This window comes from Bos taurus, chromosome 5, assembly GCF_002263795.3.
Source record: "Bos taurus isolate L1 Dominette 01449 registration number 42190680 breed Hereford chromosome 5, ARS-UCD2.0, whole genome shotgun sequence".
NCBI classification, from domain to species: domain Eukaryota; kingdom Metazoa; phylum Chordata; class Mammalia; order Artiodactyla; family Bovidae; genus Bos; species Bos taurus.
Window position 1 is genome coordinate 112,849,223 of NC_037332.1, and position 15,028 is coordinate 112,864,250.

A 15,028-nucleotide genomic window follows, 5' to 3' on the forward strand; every position below is an offset into this window, starting at 1 on the left:
TTCTGAATTGTCTTTCAGGGTCTAATTGTTGGCCCCTGCCGTAGAGCACATTCAGGCTTCCTTATCACATGTTCAAGTCACTGCCACACATCTGTGAAACACAGGGGAATTTTGGCATTCTCCAGAAAACAGAAGATCTTCAGATTTACCTTGTGCAACTGCTATCTTTCCAGTGCACATTTGATAAGACACCATGGATACAGGAGGCTTTTAGAGAAATGCCCTGCCCTTATTGCTGCGCCTGTAAGATAGACCCCACTCATCCTTCTCCTGCTGTTATCAGATTCTCTGATAACTATGTGTGCTCAGTCTCTTAATCGTGTCTGACTCTTTGCAACCCCATGGACTGTAGCCTGCCAGGCTCCTCTTTCCATGGAATTTTCCAGGCAAGAATACTGGAGTATTGCCATTCCTTACTCCAGAGTGCATCGATTTTTAAGGCAGCAGTTTGCCTGTTGTAGCTGTCCCTCTGTTCCTTCTGGTCCTGTTTGCATTTCAGGGCTTCCATGTTGAGGGGAGTGGTTGACAGCGTAGCTCCTTTACTGCTCCTCCAGGTGACCTGAATGGGGATAACGGATGTTTCAGGTCCTGAGAAAGCAGGGGTGGTCACAAATAGCAAAATGGTGGACAAATGAACAGTCGCGTTACCACTAACCCTCAGGTTTGATATGGATCTACGTTGGACTTTTTTTTTTTTTTTTTTAAGATTCTTTAATTAGGAAAAAAATCCTAGGAGGGGAGACAGGTTCATCAACTTGAAAGCGGGATATGTTTTGGGGATTAGATTTTGTGTTTACCTGCCTCTCCCCCACTGGTTATGGTCTCTCTCATTCCACACACATCACACACCATGCTTCTGTGTTCTCAAGTCTGTTGGGCAGGTCTAATGTGAAAGATGAACAAAAGTAAGTGAAGAAGGTTTAGGTCAGTATCCTTATGATGTTGGGGATGAGGAACAGAAACCAGGTAATTTTACTACACAGGATTAAAATTGTTCTGCTGTAATGCAGCGTACATGTTACTGAAAAGTACTGCACTATGCAGAATTACACAGTAAAAATCACAGAGCTTATGGGGAAAGTGGGGTTAGGTTCTCAACACTCAGAAACTTCATAGGAGACCAGAAAATACAGAGAAAAAATAAATAGGCTTTCTGAAAAAAAAAGATAGGTACAAAGTACCATGTATAAAATAAACGAACTACAACGATATATTTATTTATTGTACGGCACAGGAACAATAGCCAATATTTTATAATAACCTTAAATAGAGTATATATAATTTATAAAGATCTTGAATCACTGTGTTGTAAAACTGAAACTAACATTTTGTTAATCAACTATAGCCCAATAAAAAAATTCAAATTTAAGTGCTAAAAATAAATAAGATAGCAACCCCTAAAACAGTTTTACAGATGTTAAGTGGCTTGGAAATACAGCACTCTACCTTGAAAAAGACCTGAGGTTTGCTTGTGGAAGTGGGTGTTGGAAAGTTAATAGCTCATGAGTTACTGTGAAGTGATAGAAGAAGGGCTATCTGAAGTCCAGTGGAAATTCTGACCCCAAATGTGGATGGTTATAGCTCATAATACATGCAAGTGACCTGACGAAGCTGGTAGATGTTTGAGGTATGTGCATTTTTTGTTTTCCTGTGTGGCTTATTTCAGCTGGGTGTGGTTTTATGCATTTTTTAGTGTTTCTTTAATGCATAAGTAAACACAAAATTTATGCCCAAATTATTCCCTAATATATCCAGTTCATCGGAAAAAAATCTGAATTTTCCAAAAATAAAGTCAAAGCAAAACTATCAGAAACTGCTACGTATAACATGTACTAGTGAGTACTGAGTGCTGGGCGCTGTGCTGTAGGTTCTGTGTGAGCTATCTCCCAACAGCGTGACAAGCTCAGCACGCTTGTTAGCCGCATTCCATAGGTGAGAAGACTGTGACTCAGAGAGGTAAACTTACCCAGGTTACAGGGCTAGGACAAGGTGACTCTCATGACTGTGCCATTCTCTTTCCTGAGCAAAAACGAATAAGCCAGCAAAGTGGGGCAAATGCTTAAGAAGAGCAAAATCCATAATATATGAAAGTTTTTCAAATCAGTAAAAAGAGACAAATAGCCCAGTAGAAAAATGAACAAAGGTCAAGAGCAGGCAGTTTGCAAAGAAGGGATACAAATGGCCAGTGAAATGAGGGGAATGACATTTAACCTCAGTGGCACCCCACTCCAGCACCCTTGCCTGGAAAATCCCATGGATGGAGGAGCCTGATAGGCCACAGTCCATGGGGTCTCGAAGAGTCGGACATGAATGATCGATTTCACTTTCACTTTTCACTTTCATGCATTGGCGAAGGAAATGGCAACCCACTCCAGCGTTCTTGCCTGGAGAATCCCAGGGACGGGAGAGCCTGGTGGGCTGCCGTCTATGGGGTCGCACAGAGTCAGACACAACTGAAGCGACTTAGCAGCAGCAGCAATACTTATTCATTCAGTCAGAACAATTAGCTGTTTTTTTCCCACTATCAAATGGACAGAAATAAATGTGGGAAAACACTGGCAGGAATATAGATTGTTATAACCTTTCTGAAGTATATATAGAATACATGTCTGTTGACCCAGCCATCTAATTTCTAGAACTTTATCCTAAGGAAATAAATAATCAGATAAGTGGGAAAAGATCCTTGTTCAAGATTTTTGTAAGAGTTGTTCATCATACCAAAAAGATGAACGCATTCATTCATCATCACCAGGTGATTAACCAGGTGGTTGAATCCTGGTCCCTTAATGCACTGTAATACAATGCAGAAGAGCACACCACAAGGCAGTGTGAATGCAGGACTCAGAAAGGATGACACTCTGTCCGTAGTGGTTGATACTACATACTCTTCGTGTTTTATTAAGTGAAAGAAACAGGGACAAAATAGCATCTCCCCAGTGTGATCCCATTTTTGTAAAACCATCCCATATGTGTGCATGCTTGTGTTTGCAAGCAAACCTTGAATGGGAAGAAGTGTGGAAAGATACACATCAAAACATTGACGGTAGATGTCTCTGGGTGATGGAATTGCTGGATGACTTTTTTTTTTTTTTTAATTTTTTTCTAAATTTTTCTGTAGTGAATATTTTACTTTTATGGTTTAAAAAAGAAAATTATTTTAAAACATTGTCTAGGGACTTCCCTGGCAGCCCAGAGGTTAAGACTTCACCTTCCTGTGCAGGGGGTGCAGGTTGGACTCCTGGTCAGAGAGCTATCCCACATGCCTCATGCCAAAAAACCAAAATATAAAGCAGAAGCAACATTGTAACAAATTCAATAAAGACTTTAAAAATTGTCCACATCTAAAAAAAAAATCTTTAAGAAAACATTGTCTAACCCAAGATCCATAATAAATACAAAATATAAGAATAAATGACCTTTGTAAAACAGTTCTAGCACCTAACAGGGCTCAGTAACAAACACCCACAGAAAGGATTTTTGACCAGCTGCAGTAATGGAAACGACATTACCCCGTTTGGAGCTTCAGATTCTTTATTTCTGACTGAAATTAATCTGATTGGATTTCAGGTTACCTCATTCTCAGGGCTTCCCTGGTGGCTCAGATAAAGCGTCTGCCTGGAATGCGGGAGACCCGGGTTCGATCCCTGGGTCGGGAAGATCCCCTGGAGAAGGAAATGGCAACCCACTCCAGTACTCTTGCCTGGAGAATCCCATGGAGGGAGGAGCCTGGGTGGGCTACAGTCCATGGGGTCGCAAAGAGTCAGACACAACTGAGCGACTTCACTCTCACTTTCATTCTCAGGTAGATGCCACTGGACCGAGCCAGACACAGTGGCTTATGTTACCTCCGGGTCCCAGGCCCTGTAAGGTACACGTGAACTTGGGATCTCTTTGGATGAAACCTGGGACTGTCATGCACAGGTGACAGCCGAAGCCTCTAATTTTGGTTACGTGATCAGAACCCACATGTAGTTTCTTAGGGCCCAGCTTACTTTATCAGGCAACTTGAATCTTAGTTTATGAAGCAGCTAAACACAGGAGGGTAGCTTGGTGGGGAAGGTGACTGACAGGAGCGCCCCTCCACCCCACCCAGTGAGCTGGGCTTTGCAGGCCTCAGGCGGTGGCCCAGCTCCAAGGAGGCCCGTGTCTGGTCCTCCATGTCTCGCCCAACTGCTTTTTCAAAGCTCCATAAAAATACCCAGACTTCCCAGTGGCTCGGTGGGAAAGAATCCACCTGCCAGTGCAGGAGACACGGATTTGATCCCTGGCCTGGGAAGATCCCACTAAGCCCGTGAGCCACAGCTATTGAGCCTGTGCTCCGCAATAAGAGAAGCCACTGCTGTGAGAAGCCCATGCACCGTCACTAGAGAAAAGCCCACACAGCAAAGAAGACCCAGCACAGCCAAAAAGAAAGAGAATTATTTAAACAGAAAACAACAAACTGCCTTCTCTTAGGCCTCCCTTTTCCAGGTTTCATGGCTCTTTGCGGACACGGGAGCCTGCGCGACCATGGCACACGAGTGATGGGAACAGGGAAGCACCAGGAGATGCAGGGCGCTCCCAGGGAGTACCCTGAGGTACAGAGCAGATCTGCGCCTGCACGGCCTCCCCTCTGTCACTGCAGCCAGCTGGGTCCAGAGAGGCCCAGCGGGCCTGCTGCAGCAGTGGCTCCCAGAGCCTCTTCCTTACTTCTTCCTTCAAGTGCTCAATCTCAACAGCCCCTCTGTGCCCCTCAGCCCAGTGCCTGTCTGCCTGGCTGGAGATAGCTCTGCTGGAGCTCATCATGTGTGGGTTGAAAAGGATTTTTTTTTTTTTTTAAGCAGTCACATTCCATCTGCCAACACACCCTGCTTTGTAAGCTAAGCTGTGTGGCCTCTGCACGTGACTTTTCCCCAGCCAGCCCAAGTGTCCCCCCACAAAACTTTCTGGAGAGCATTCGACAGGGGAGTGGAGCCAAGCACCCGTGGACTAGGGCTTCAGAGGCCCCACTGACAGGGATCTTTGTAAGGGTCAGCCTCTCACCAAGCACTTTGCATACATTATCTTATTAGTCCTCACCACAAAGAAACCAAGTCTTCTTGAGGCAGCCTCTTGTGAGGAAACAGGGATGTGGAAAGAAGTGACTTGCCCATGTTCACACAGCGGATTAGATTCGAGATCCACTTGGTGCCAAAGCCTATGCCCGTCTGCCCTCCCGCCTCTTTTGCCCTCCTTCCCTTTCCATGGATTAGGGCAGTTAGTGGGGGAGTAAGAGTCTTACGGCTCACAAAGTAGCCCTCTGTGTTGATTCCCCAGTGGGGAGATCTTACGGGAAGGCTCAACAAATTATTAGGTTTCTCTTAATCACTGTCTTAAAGCATTTTAAGAAATTGTGCTTGGAACGTGTCAGCACTGAATTGTTTTGTTTGAATTTTGTGCTAATTTGAGGATATTGCTCAATAATCACATATGACAAATTGGAATTTGTTGGTGCAAGTTACAGTTATCTGTGGCATTCTGCCCACTCCTCCCTCCCACAGGTGACGGGCTGAGTCGGGACGGAGCTGAGTGTCGAGGTGTTGGTAAATAATGCCACTGTGTAGTCATTTAATCTTGTGAGGTGCTGTTTTTCCAGCAGGTTGAACTGACTGAACACAAAAATGTGCTGAACTGCTAGGTCACTCTAGAAACCCCTGGGTAGCTTTCTACTCGCCTAACGTAAGACTCTTCATAGCCCAGATTCACACACGCATGATGAGCACACGCACACACACCCAGTTAGAGACCTGGGAAGGACTTGGGGTGGAGGTTTGGAGAATGATTAGAGATAGTGCTTAGGGGCCTTTGTTTTTCTTTCTTCTTTGTGTGACCAGATCAGAGCATCCTGCCGCCTTGAGGGTTTGAGAGGAGGGTGCCACAGTTTAGGAACAAGCAGTAGCTTCTTGGGAATATATTGGAAAGGAAAAGGGAGAGGATGTGAACTGGGTAGAGGATTGTAGATCTGAAAATACCTTGGACACAGCTGAGGCCCCAGAGTCCCAGTGGGAAGCAGCCCTGTGGGGAGGGAAGGAGTCATGAGAGATGAGCTGTTGGTCGTGGATTAAGTTTGGTTTGGGTAAACCTTTAGGAGGACGAACCAGGAGAAGAGGCCCTGGAAGCAGGCTTGCGGCCCTCAGGGCTGGGAATTTAGGGTCCCGGGTACTTAAGAGCACAATCTAGAAGAGGGGCACAGTCTCCAGTGGACACATGCCCTTGGCCCCACAGGCTACTTGCACAAAGGAAAGGGGCACAGCTAGGGGAGTCCAGGGCCCGGGTTGTTCTGCCCTGACCTTCTGACGGTGCAGTGGAAAAACTCGAAGGTGGGAGGCCAAGAACTGGTACTAATCTTTGCTGTGCCCTGATGCGCTGTGTGACCTTGGCTTGGTGATTGCCCTGTTCTCAACCTTGCGTAAGATCTTTCCTTTGGGGCCATCACCTTCATCATCCTTTCGGGTTCCATTGCCCAGGATGGAGGGAAGGCCCAGAGCCTGCCTGTGGTGAGGTGAGTCAGGTCTGGCCGACTCCTGCTTTGCCATGGGGAGCAATGCTGGCCAGGACTGGAGGTGGCCTCACAGTGCAAGGCTGCTGAGCCCCAAAGACTTAAGGCGGCGACTCCCCCAACTGTAATATGGGGCCAGCAGCCCCCTCCAAAGGCAGCACTCACCCAGCACAGAGGCGGCTCCTGTTAGACCTGATGCAGACAATGAGGAAAGCAGGCAGGGCAAGCCTGGAGATGGTGCGGAGGGAGAACAGGAGCCACGTGAAGTCCTGTCCCGCTCACCCATGGTCGGCCATGTTGTCCCCATTGAGCCGCCACGCGTGAGAGAGGTCACCCGTCTCTGCCCTGGTCTTGGGAAAGCTGTTGGGTTTTCTCACGCCTTAGTTGTTCAGCTGCTAAGTCATGTCCCCGTTTTCGTGACCCTGCGGACTGCAGCACACCAGGCCTCCCTGTTCCTCCCCATCTCCCAGAGATTGCCCAAGTTCTTGTGCCTCAGGTTCTTAAGCAAATTTAAAAGTTAATCAACATTTTGTTTGTTTATGATGCTAAATACTTTTCACGTTTATTTCCTTTTTTTAGATCCAAAGCTACACCACGAACAAGTACAACCAAGATGTTGTATCTCACATTTACCCACTAAACGACGTTTTGGACGGCAGTAAAATTCCCCCTTTCCATGTGTTCACAGAGATGCTGCAGTTCGTCAGCAATCAAGTGGGCGAGTTCCCTGACTTGTTCTCAGAGCCTCTCTGCGGCTCCTTCCCGGGCGGTGGCGGTGGCAGTGGCAGTGGCAGCGGTGGCGGCGGCGGCGGCGGCAGCAATGGTGGCGGAGCCGGAGCCGGGAGCGGGGACCCCTCCGGGCAGCGGCCCTTCAGCCAGGTCCCGCTGCCGGCCTTCTCCCCCTCGGCCACCTCCTCGCAGGCTGCGACCCTCCAGGTCAAGGCGCCCGCCGCCTCGGGTCCCACCCCGCCAAGGGCGGCCCCGGTTCTGCAGCCCCGCCCCCAGCCGCAGCCCCCGCCCCCCGCCCCGCTGCCGCAGCAGACCGTCATGATCACCCCGACCTTCAGCACCGCTCCGCAGACGAGGATCATCCAGCAGCCCGTCATCTACCAGAATGCAGCTACCAGCTTTCAAGGTGACTCGAGAACTCAAATGCCATAGCCTTTAGTGGGTTCAAAAGTTTTCAGGCCAGTCTGCAGACACTGTGGAGGCAGATGGAGAAGAGTTCTGTCTTCCCTGGGGATGACAGAATCTTAGTGACCTGGCCTGTTCTGAATGAGGTTTTGGTTAACTGAGCCTGGTGGTGCAGGATCAGGTTCCCGCTCTTCAGATACCTTAATGTCTGTTGGGCCTGCTTCAAGGATTCGTGGTCACAGACTCTCAACAGGCACTGTAAGCTCAGGGCTATCCTGAGAACTAGAGGTGGAGGCTTGCATGAAATGGGTCTTAACCCAGGCCCCAGGAGGATTGCAGCTCCTATAGGTTGAGAACCTGGCATCCAGCCAACATCTGAGCATCCACCACCAAGAGGAGCGCACCTTTGACATGGGCACCCTGTCTCCTGAAGTGGCAGGCCCCGGAGCGAGCCCTCGGCTGTGTGCATAGTGAACCAGCAACTCTCTGTGCTATGTAGTGTCCCAGCCCCTTTTCGTGGGTGGGATTTCTCTCTGACCCTGTGGAGAGCCCAGGGTGTGATTAGTCCTGCTGTACTAATTTATTTCATAGGATCTGCCAGCTCTTCAGTGGGCTTCAGGGGTTTCAGGGCTGGGGAAAGGCGACAGAGCAAAAAGCCAAAACAGTCATCCCAAGTACACTTTGCATTCGTTTCCTGGGAGCCAATGAAGCCCCAGGAGTTGGTTCTAACATTTGTTAATTCCCTCACAGGGGGCAGCCATTTGCTGTTTAGCTCCCCTCACCTCCACTCCAGCACCTTGAGTAATGAAATAGCTTCTACTCGTTCGATCGGAAATTGAGGCAGCCCTCACAGGATCTTCTTGTCCACTTGACCACCTTGTGGACGGCTCTCCACATCCTCTCCAGAAGCAGGGAGGGAGCTGGGGTCCTTCCGAGGCACTCGGTTACAACGCAGCTCCCGTGACAAGATGCGCTCCTCGCCCGTGTGACTTTCTCCTCTTCTCCTCCCAAGTCCTTCAGCCTCAGGTCCAGAGCCTTGTGACCTCCTCCCAGGTGCAGCCGGTCGCCATCCAGCAGCAGGTGCAGACTGTGCAGGCCCCGCGGGTGCTGACGCAGACGGCCAGTGGCACGCTGCAGACCCTGGCCCCGGCCACGGTGCAGACAGTGGCCGCACCCCAGGTGCAGCAGGTCCCGGTAGGTGGCTGGCGGGAGTTCCAGGAGGCCTTGGTAGGGGCTCTTGGCCAGTCTGTGATGGAGGATGGGGTCTACATACCAAGCAGGCCAGCAGGGGGTGAGGGAGCCGCGGGTGGGGGCAGGTTGGGGCCACTGGACCTCACGAAGCACCAGTGAGACCCAGTAGAGATGACGTCTGTAGGTGGACACTGGCACTCATATAAACTCAGTAAATGCTGGTGTATTAACTTATTTGCACTTGTAATGGGTATAAAACTGAAAACAGATGTGCTAAAATGTCTTTAAGACATGCATCACAGTGGACTATATTTCTAACTAATGAAATAATTTATCTTAAAAAATCCAGGTTTACCATATTTGCTTCTCAGCCATATACCTGGCATTCCGCAGTTTGTCCATAATCAGATCTCTCTCCCCTCCACAGTCCCTCTGCGCCACGGCTTCTCCGCACTAGCTAGGCTCCTGGCACTGCTCACATTGAAGCCTTTCAATCTTCCATCCCAAGACCCTCTTTGTTTTTGTTGGTTAGTCGCTGAGTTGTAGCCGATTCTTGCGACCCCATGGACCGTGGCCTGCCAGCCTCCTCTGTCCATGGGATTTCCCAGGCAAGAATACTGGAATGGGTTGCCATTTCTTTCTCAGGGGGATCTTCCTGACCCAAGGATCTAGCCACGTCTTCTGCTTGGCAAGCAGATCCTTTACCACTGAGCCACTCCAGAAGCGAAGCCCCAGACCCTCTTTAGCTGTGCTGTTTCTCCCCCTCAACCCAGTAGTCAAGCTACATTCTCAGTTTTATGAAAATTTTATCATTCTTTTCTGGAGGGTCTTTGCAGCAAGAAGTAACACAAAACAGAAAAATAGCACTGCCAGGACTTCCTTGGTGGTCCAATGGTTAGGACTTTACACGTCCACTGCAAGGGGTATGGGTTCCATCCCTGGTCTGAGAACTTAAGGTCTCATATGCTGGATGGTGCAGCCAAAAGAGGGAAAAAAGAAATACAGTGCTAGCTTCCTTTTCCTTTTCTTCCTTTTCCATGCAGGTCCTGGTACAGCCTCAGATCATCAAGACAGACTCCCTTGTCCTGACCACACTGAAGACAGATGGCAGCCCCGTGATGGCCGCGGTCCAGAACCCCGCCCTCACTGCCCTCACCACCCCCATCCAGACAGCCGCCCTGCAAGTTCCGGTAAGAGCTGTGCCCCCTCTTTCTTGGGCGTATTAGGCCTCAGAGATGTTAACAAAGCCTCCAGACCCTGAATAGATGCAGAAACTCTATGAAATGTGTCAGTCAAATTGCAAAATTGTCCCTTTTTAGTTTTTTTTTTTTCTCCTTGAGAAGTACCAGCACCTCGTGTTATGTGGGAGTCCTAGGGTTTATGAGGAGCAAGGGAGGGACCGCAGAGGAGCTGCAGGTCCACACAGGACCATCTGCCTCTTAGGTCCTGCGTATGGGGGTTTAGCTTCTGAAGAACCCTAGGCAGGGAAGGGCTTCAAGGTGGGTCGTGCAAGGTCCCTTACTTAAGGTGTAGGGTCTTGGTCACTGTCCACATCTTGTGGCTGGAGAGTCTGACAGAAAAAAGTAATCAGAAGTCAAAAGTAAGCATTATTCATAAAAGCCAAAAACCAGAATCAACCCAGCTATCCATCCAAAAAGAACTATTGATATATACAGCTACATGGCTGGCCTTCAGAAATAGTATGCTGAGCAAAAGTTGCTGATCACAAAGAATTCATGCTGATGTTTCCAGTGTATGAAGTTTAAGAAGACAGTGATTGAAGTCAGAGCAGTGATTACGAAGATGGGGAAGGGGCGTGTGGGAACTTTCTCGGGAAATAGAAAGGGTCTCTGTCTTCATCAGGGTTACGTTGGTTACACACACTGTATTACGTACATCACAATTCCGTTAAGTTGTACAGTTGAAATGTGTACTTTTGACTGTGTGAATTATTTCTTGATGGCTCATGCATTTGAGAAGCGTTTTATCTGCTCATTGGTCATTTGGATATTGAGGCCATTTGTTGAAGAAAATAAAACTAAAATCAGTGAAAATAGAAACAAAGAGAAGGAAAAGCAGATCTGAGGGGAAAACAGGGGGATGCCTCCATAGTTGGTGTGTTTATTTAATAAAATGGCTCTGATTGTCACTTCTGCCTTTGAGGTTTTTGATGGTCAAATTGTATAAGGAAATCCAATAAGTTCATTCTCCGTCACGCGGGAGGAAAACGTGTGTCACACACAGGAGGGAGTTTTGTGGTTGGTGCGGCATTGTACACGAGCTCAGAGGTGGCTGACGGGTTGACAGCAAAGCAGAAACTAGACATTTTCTGGCATCCTTACACCAAAGGTTGGCATTGATCCACACTAATGCTGTTGTGGCACAGACTAACCAGCAGTGAGTCTGAAAGGGCACAGTGCCCAAGATACCATGGCTCCCAGGGCTTCCAGACTTGATTATCCCAAGCAAGGCGTCAGACCACACAAAGCATTTTCAGGTGATGCTACGTGGCCAGGGCCAGTGGGTTCATGTCCTGAGGTTGCTTTTCTCACACTAACCAGACGATCATTCTGCCCTTGTGTCTGTTCTAGACCCTGGTGGGCAGCAATGGGACCATTCTGACCACGATGCCTGTGATGATGGGACAAGAGAAGGTGCCCATTAAGCAGGTCCCCGGGGGAGTCAAGCAGCTTGAGCCTCCCAAGGAAGGAGAAAGGCGGACGACACACAACATCATTGAGAAGCGGTATCGCTCCTCCATCAACGACAAAATCATTGAGTTGAAGGACCTGGTCATGGGGACTGATGCCAAGGTGGGTGCCAAGCAGAATTTTGTCTCATGCCTCGTCATCTCCCCTCTGTCTGTGTTTGCTCTGGGAATTTAGGGAAGACCCAGGCCCAAGTGAGTGAATGCAGGAATAGTTAAAGGTGCTTCTTATTAAAGCATCTTGGTGTTTTGAAATTCTGTAAAGTGTTAGCTGTTGGGAGTTGTCAGGCAGTAGTTTGCCTGGACCTTTGATTCTGCTCTGCAGTGGTGGCCACTCACTGCCCCCGACAACCACCGTTTCCCAGGCTCCTGCTGCTCACTGATGGCCAAGTACAGGACCATGTGCACCTCTTAGTCAACCAATGGCATTTTTGGCAAATGTTTAATCATATTCAGGGATGGCTAGCGATATTTTAACCTTTTAGGGAGGAAATAAAATGTAGATTGGGTCTTTGACCAAGAACAAATAAGAAGAAATTTATTTTTCATGTATTTCTGGTGTTTCAATTAATGTATCTTTTGGCTTTGGCATGTAGATTTTTACATCCATTATCTGTTTATCTTTACCTCTATTTTCAAAGAAAATACAATTTTCTTGGTAGCCCTCAAATCTGAAAGGTACTGATACTCCTTTATTTAAGATAACCAACCAACAGTGCTCTGGTTTTTTGTTGCTTATTTTCCTTAAAGTTTGTTTTGGTGCTAGGATTATTATAAGAAGTAGGAATAACAGCTCATATTTAGTGCTACTATGTGCCAGGCCAGAGGCTAAGCTCTTTGCATATATTATCTCTTTTAATCCTCATGGCAAGCCTATGACTCATATATTGTCATTATCCCTATTTCACAGAGGAGGAAAAGTGAGGTTCAGAGATGCTGAGTAACTTGTCCTGGGTTACACAGCTAGTTAGTGGAAGACTTAGGACCTGAACCCCACAAGGACCTCCCGCTCCAGAACCTGAGCTCTGGGCCTCAGCTGCCCTCACTGTGCAGGCTGGTCTGATGCCGCTGTGTTTCTCACCCGTCTTCCTTCCCAGATGCACAAGTCTGGCGTTCTGAGGAAGGCCATCGACTACATCAAATACTTGCAGCAGGTCAATCATAAACTGCGCCAGGAGAACATGGTGCTGAAGCTGGCCAATCAGAAGAGCAGTGAGTGTGCTCGTTATAGGAGGGGTCCTATGCTGGGCACTGGGGCGGGCCCATGGGCACGTGTGCGAGACGCCACCACGGGCGAAGCCGCAGCAGGGGCTGTGCGTCCCTCCTAGCCCTGCCCTGGCGCAGGCCGAGTGTTATAAAACCGACCGTTTGCCAGGTAGGGTTTTCTTTACAGAACTCCTGAAGGGCATCGACCTGGGCAGCCTGGTGGACAATGACGTGGACTTGAAGATCGATGACTTTAATCAGAACGTCCTTCTGATGTCGCCTCCGGCCTCCGACTCAGGGTCCCAGGCCGGCTTCTCCCCCTACTCCATCGACTCAGAGCCAGGAAGCCCTCTATTGGATGATGCAAAGGTAATGAGCTTTTGAAATCCCTAACCCTGGGAATCTCTCCCATCTTCCATAAGTTAATAGTGAGGAGATTGCAGACAGAGGTCCAGGCCAGGTGTTCAGAGGCCTCAAGCTGGAGAGGAGCAAGAATTCTGTGAAATCAGGCACATACTGAAAACTAAAGAAAAAGAAGACTGACTCTATGTGGGGAGACAGCCCCTGGTTTTATTGGTCTTTGCTGAAAGGGCCCATCAGAGAGAAATAAGGGCCAAATCCAGAACGGGGACACACAGCAGCTGTCAGGCAGAGCTAGGAATTGCTGGAGGCTCCTCATTGCTTTCCTCGCCTGTAATGAGCCTGGCAAGACTGCTTTGTGAGGTTGTTCAGTTGGGTTAGGATGAAGCTGCCTCTGGGTCCTCTTCGGGAAATGTTTACAATTTGCAGTCTTAACAGATAACATTCCTACCAGGGGCCTTTAATTGTGGAAGAAAGCCCATGGCAATTGTTTAATGGAGTTAGAAGAGACTCAAGCCTAATGATTTTCCTAGGACCGTGTGGAGACCACTGGGGTTTGTGCTGTATTTTGACACTGGCAGTTTCTGGCTTCAAAAGCACAAGTTTCCTTCTACCATAAGTTGTTGATCAGACTATTTATTGTAGCATCTGCTTAATTTTATTAAGGAAGCTCTATTTTTGAAATATTTTATAAGTGTGATTCTGTTTGGAAACACAAGTCCATATGACATATACCTTGAATTGGATAAGTGTCTGAATCATCAGAAGAAATTTTCAAGTGGCTTAAAAATGTTGAAAAGGAATGACATGTATGTACACACCAGGGGAGAGCCGACTCTAGTCTGGTTCCCCAGGCCGGCAGAACCTCTGCCTCCAGTTCTTCTGTAAAATGGGGAGAAAACAATGTTATGGGTTTAGAATAGGTAAGCTTCTGAAAATAGGTTCATACTAAAGTATGGTGTTTAATCAACTTGGAGGTATAATTTAAATATGATAAAATACACCTATTTTACTGTATTGTACAATAAGTGTTTTAATAAATATGTACACTTACGTCACTCACAATAATCATGATACAGAGGAAAGAACTGGAAGTATTTTTTCTAAGATCAGGTGGAAGACAGGAATGCCCAGAGGAATTCCCTGGTGGTCCAGTGGCTAGGACTTGACGCTTTCACTGCCAGTGGCCCAGGTTTGATCCCTGGTCGATGAACTAAGATACCATAAGCTGTACTGCATGGCCCCCCACCCGGCAAAAAAAAGACAAAGATGCCCACTCTTGCCACTTTATTCAACATAGAATTGGAAATCCTAAAAAAGAAGTTAAAAGGAATCCAAATTGAAAAGGAAGAAGTAAAACTGTCACTGTTTGCAGATGGCATGATACTATATATAGAAAATTCTAAAGATGCCACCAAAAATACTACTAGATTAATAAGTTTAGCAAGATTGCAGGATATAAAATTAATATACAGAAATTGGTTGCATTTCTGTACTAACAAAGTACCAGAAAGAAAAATGAAGAAAACTATCTTATTTGCAGTTGCATCGAAAAGAATAATGTTATCTAGGAATAAATCTGACTAAGTGGCTAAAAGACCTACTAAAAAAAAAGTATAAGACACTGATGAAAGAAACCTCTAATGGTGATGGACACAGATGGAACAATATACCGTGCTTGTGGACTGCAAGAATTATACTGCTAAAATGATCATACTCCTCAAGACAGTCTACAGATTCAGTGCAATCCCTATGAAAATACCAATAACATTTTTCACAGAACTAGAAAAAAAAATCCTAAAATTTATATGGCAACACACAGGACCCCAAGTAGCCAAACAGTCTTGAGAAAGAACAGTCGAGCTGGAGGTAGCAGGTTCCCTGATTTCAGTAATCAGAACAGTGTGGTATTG

At 47.4% G+C, this 15,028-nt stretch overlaps 1 protein-coding gene across 1 annotated transcript in view; it reads left to right on the forward strand.

Annotated features, from left to right (window-relative positions):
• SREBF2 (sterol regulatory element binding transcription factor 2) overlaps window positions 1-15,028 on the forward strand; it is a 57,771-nt gene that overhangs the window by 16,816 nt on the left and 25,927 nt on the right. The window contains exons 2-7 of the mRNA NM_001205600.2: window positions 7,206-7,652; window positions 8,664-8,845; window positions 9,886-10,032; window positions 11,434-11,655; window positions 12,647-12,761; window positions 12,943-13,124. Of these exons, the coding sequence (NP_001192529.2) occupies window positions 7,206-7,652; window positions 8,664-8,845; window positions 9,886-10,032; window positions 11,434-11,655; window positions 12,647-12,761; window positions 12,943-13,124 (1,295 nt within the window). The remainder of the gene's footprint in view (window positions 1-7,205; window positions 7,653-8,663; window positions 8,846-9,885; window positions 10,033-11,433; window positions 11,656-12,646; window positions 12,762-12,942; window positions 13,125-15,028) is intronic.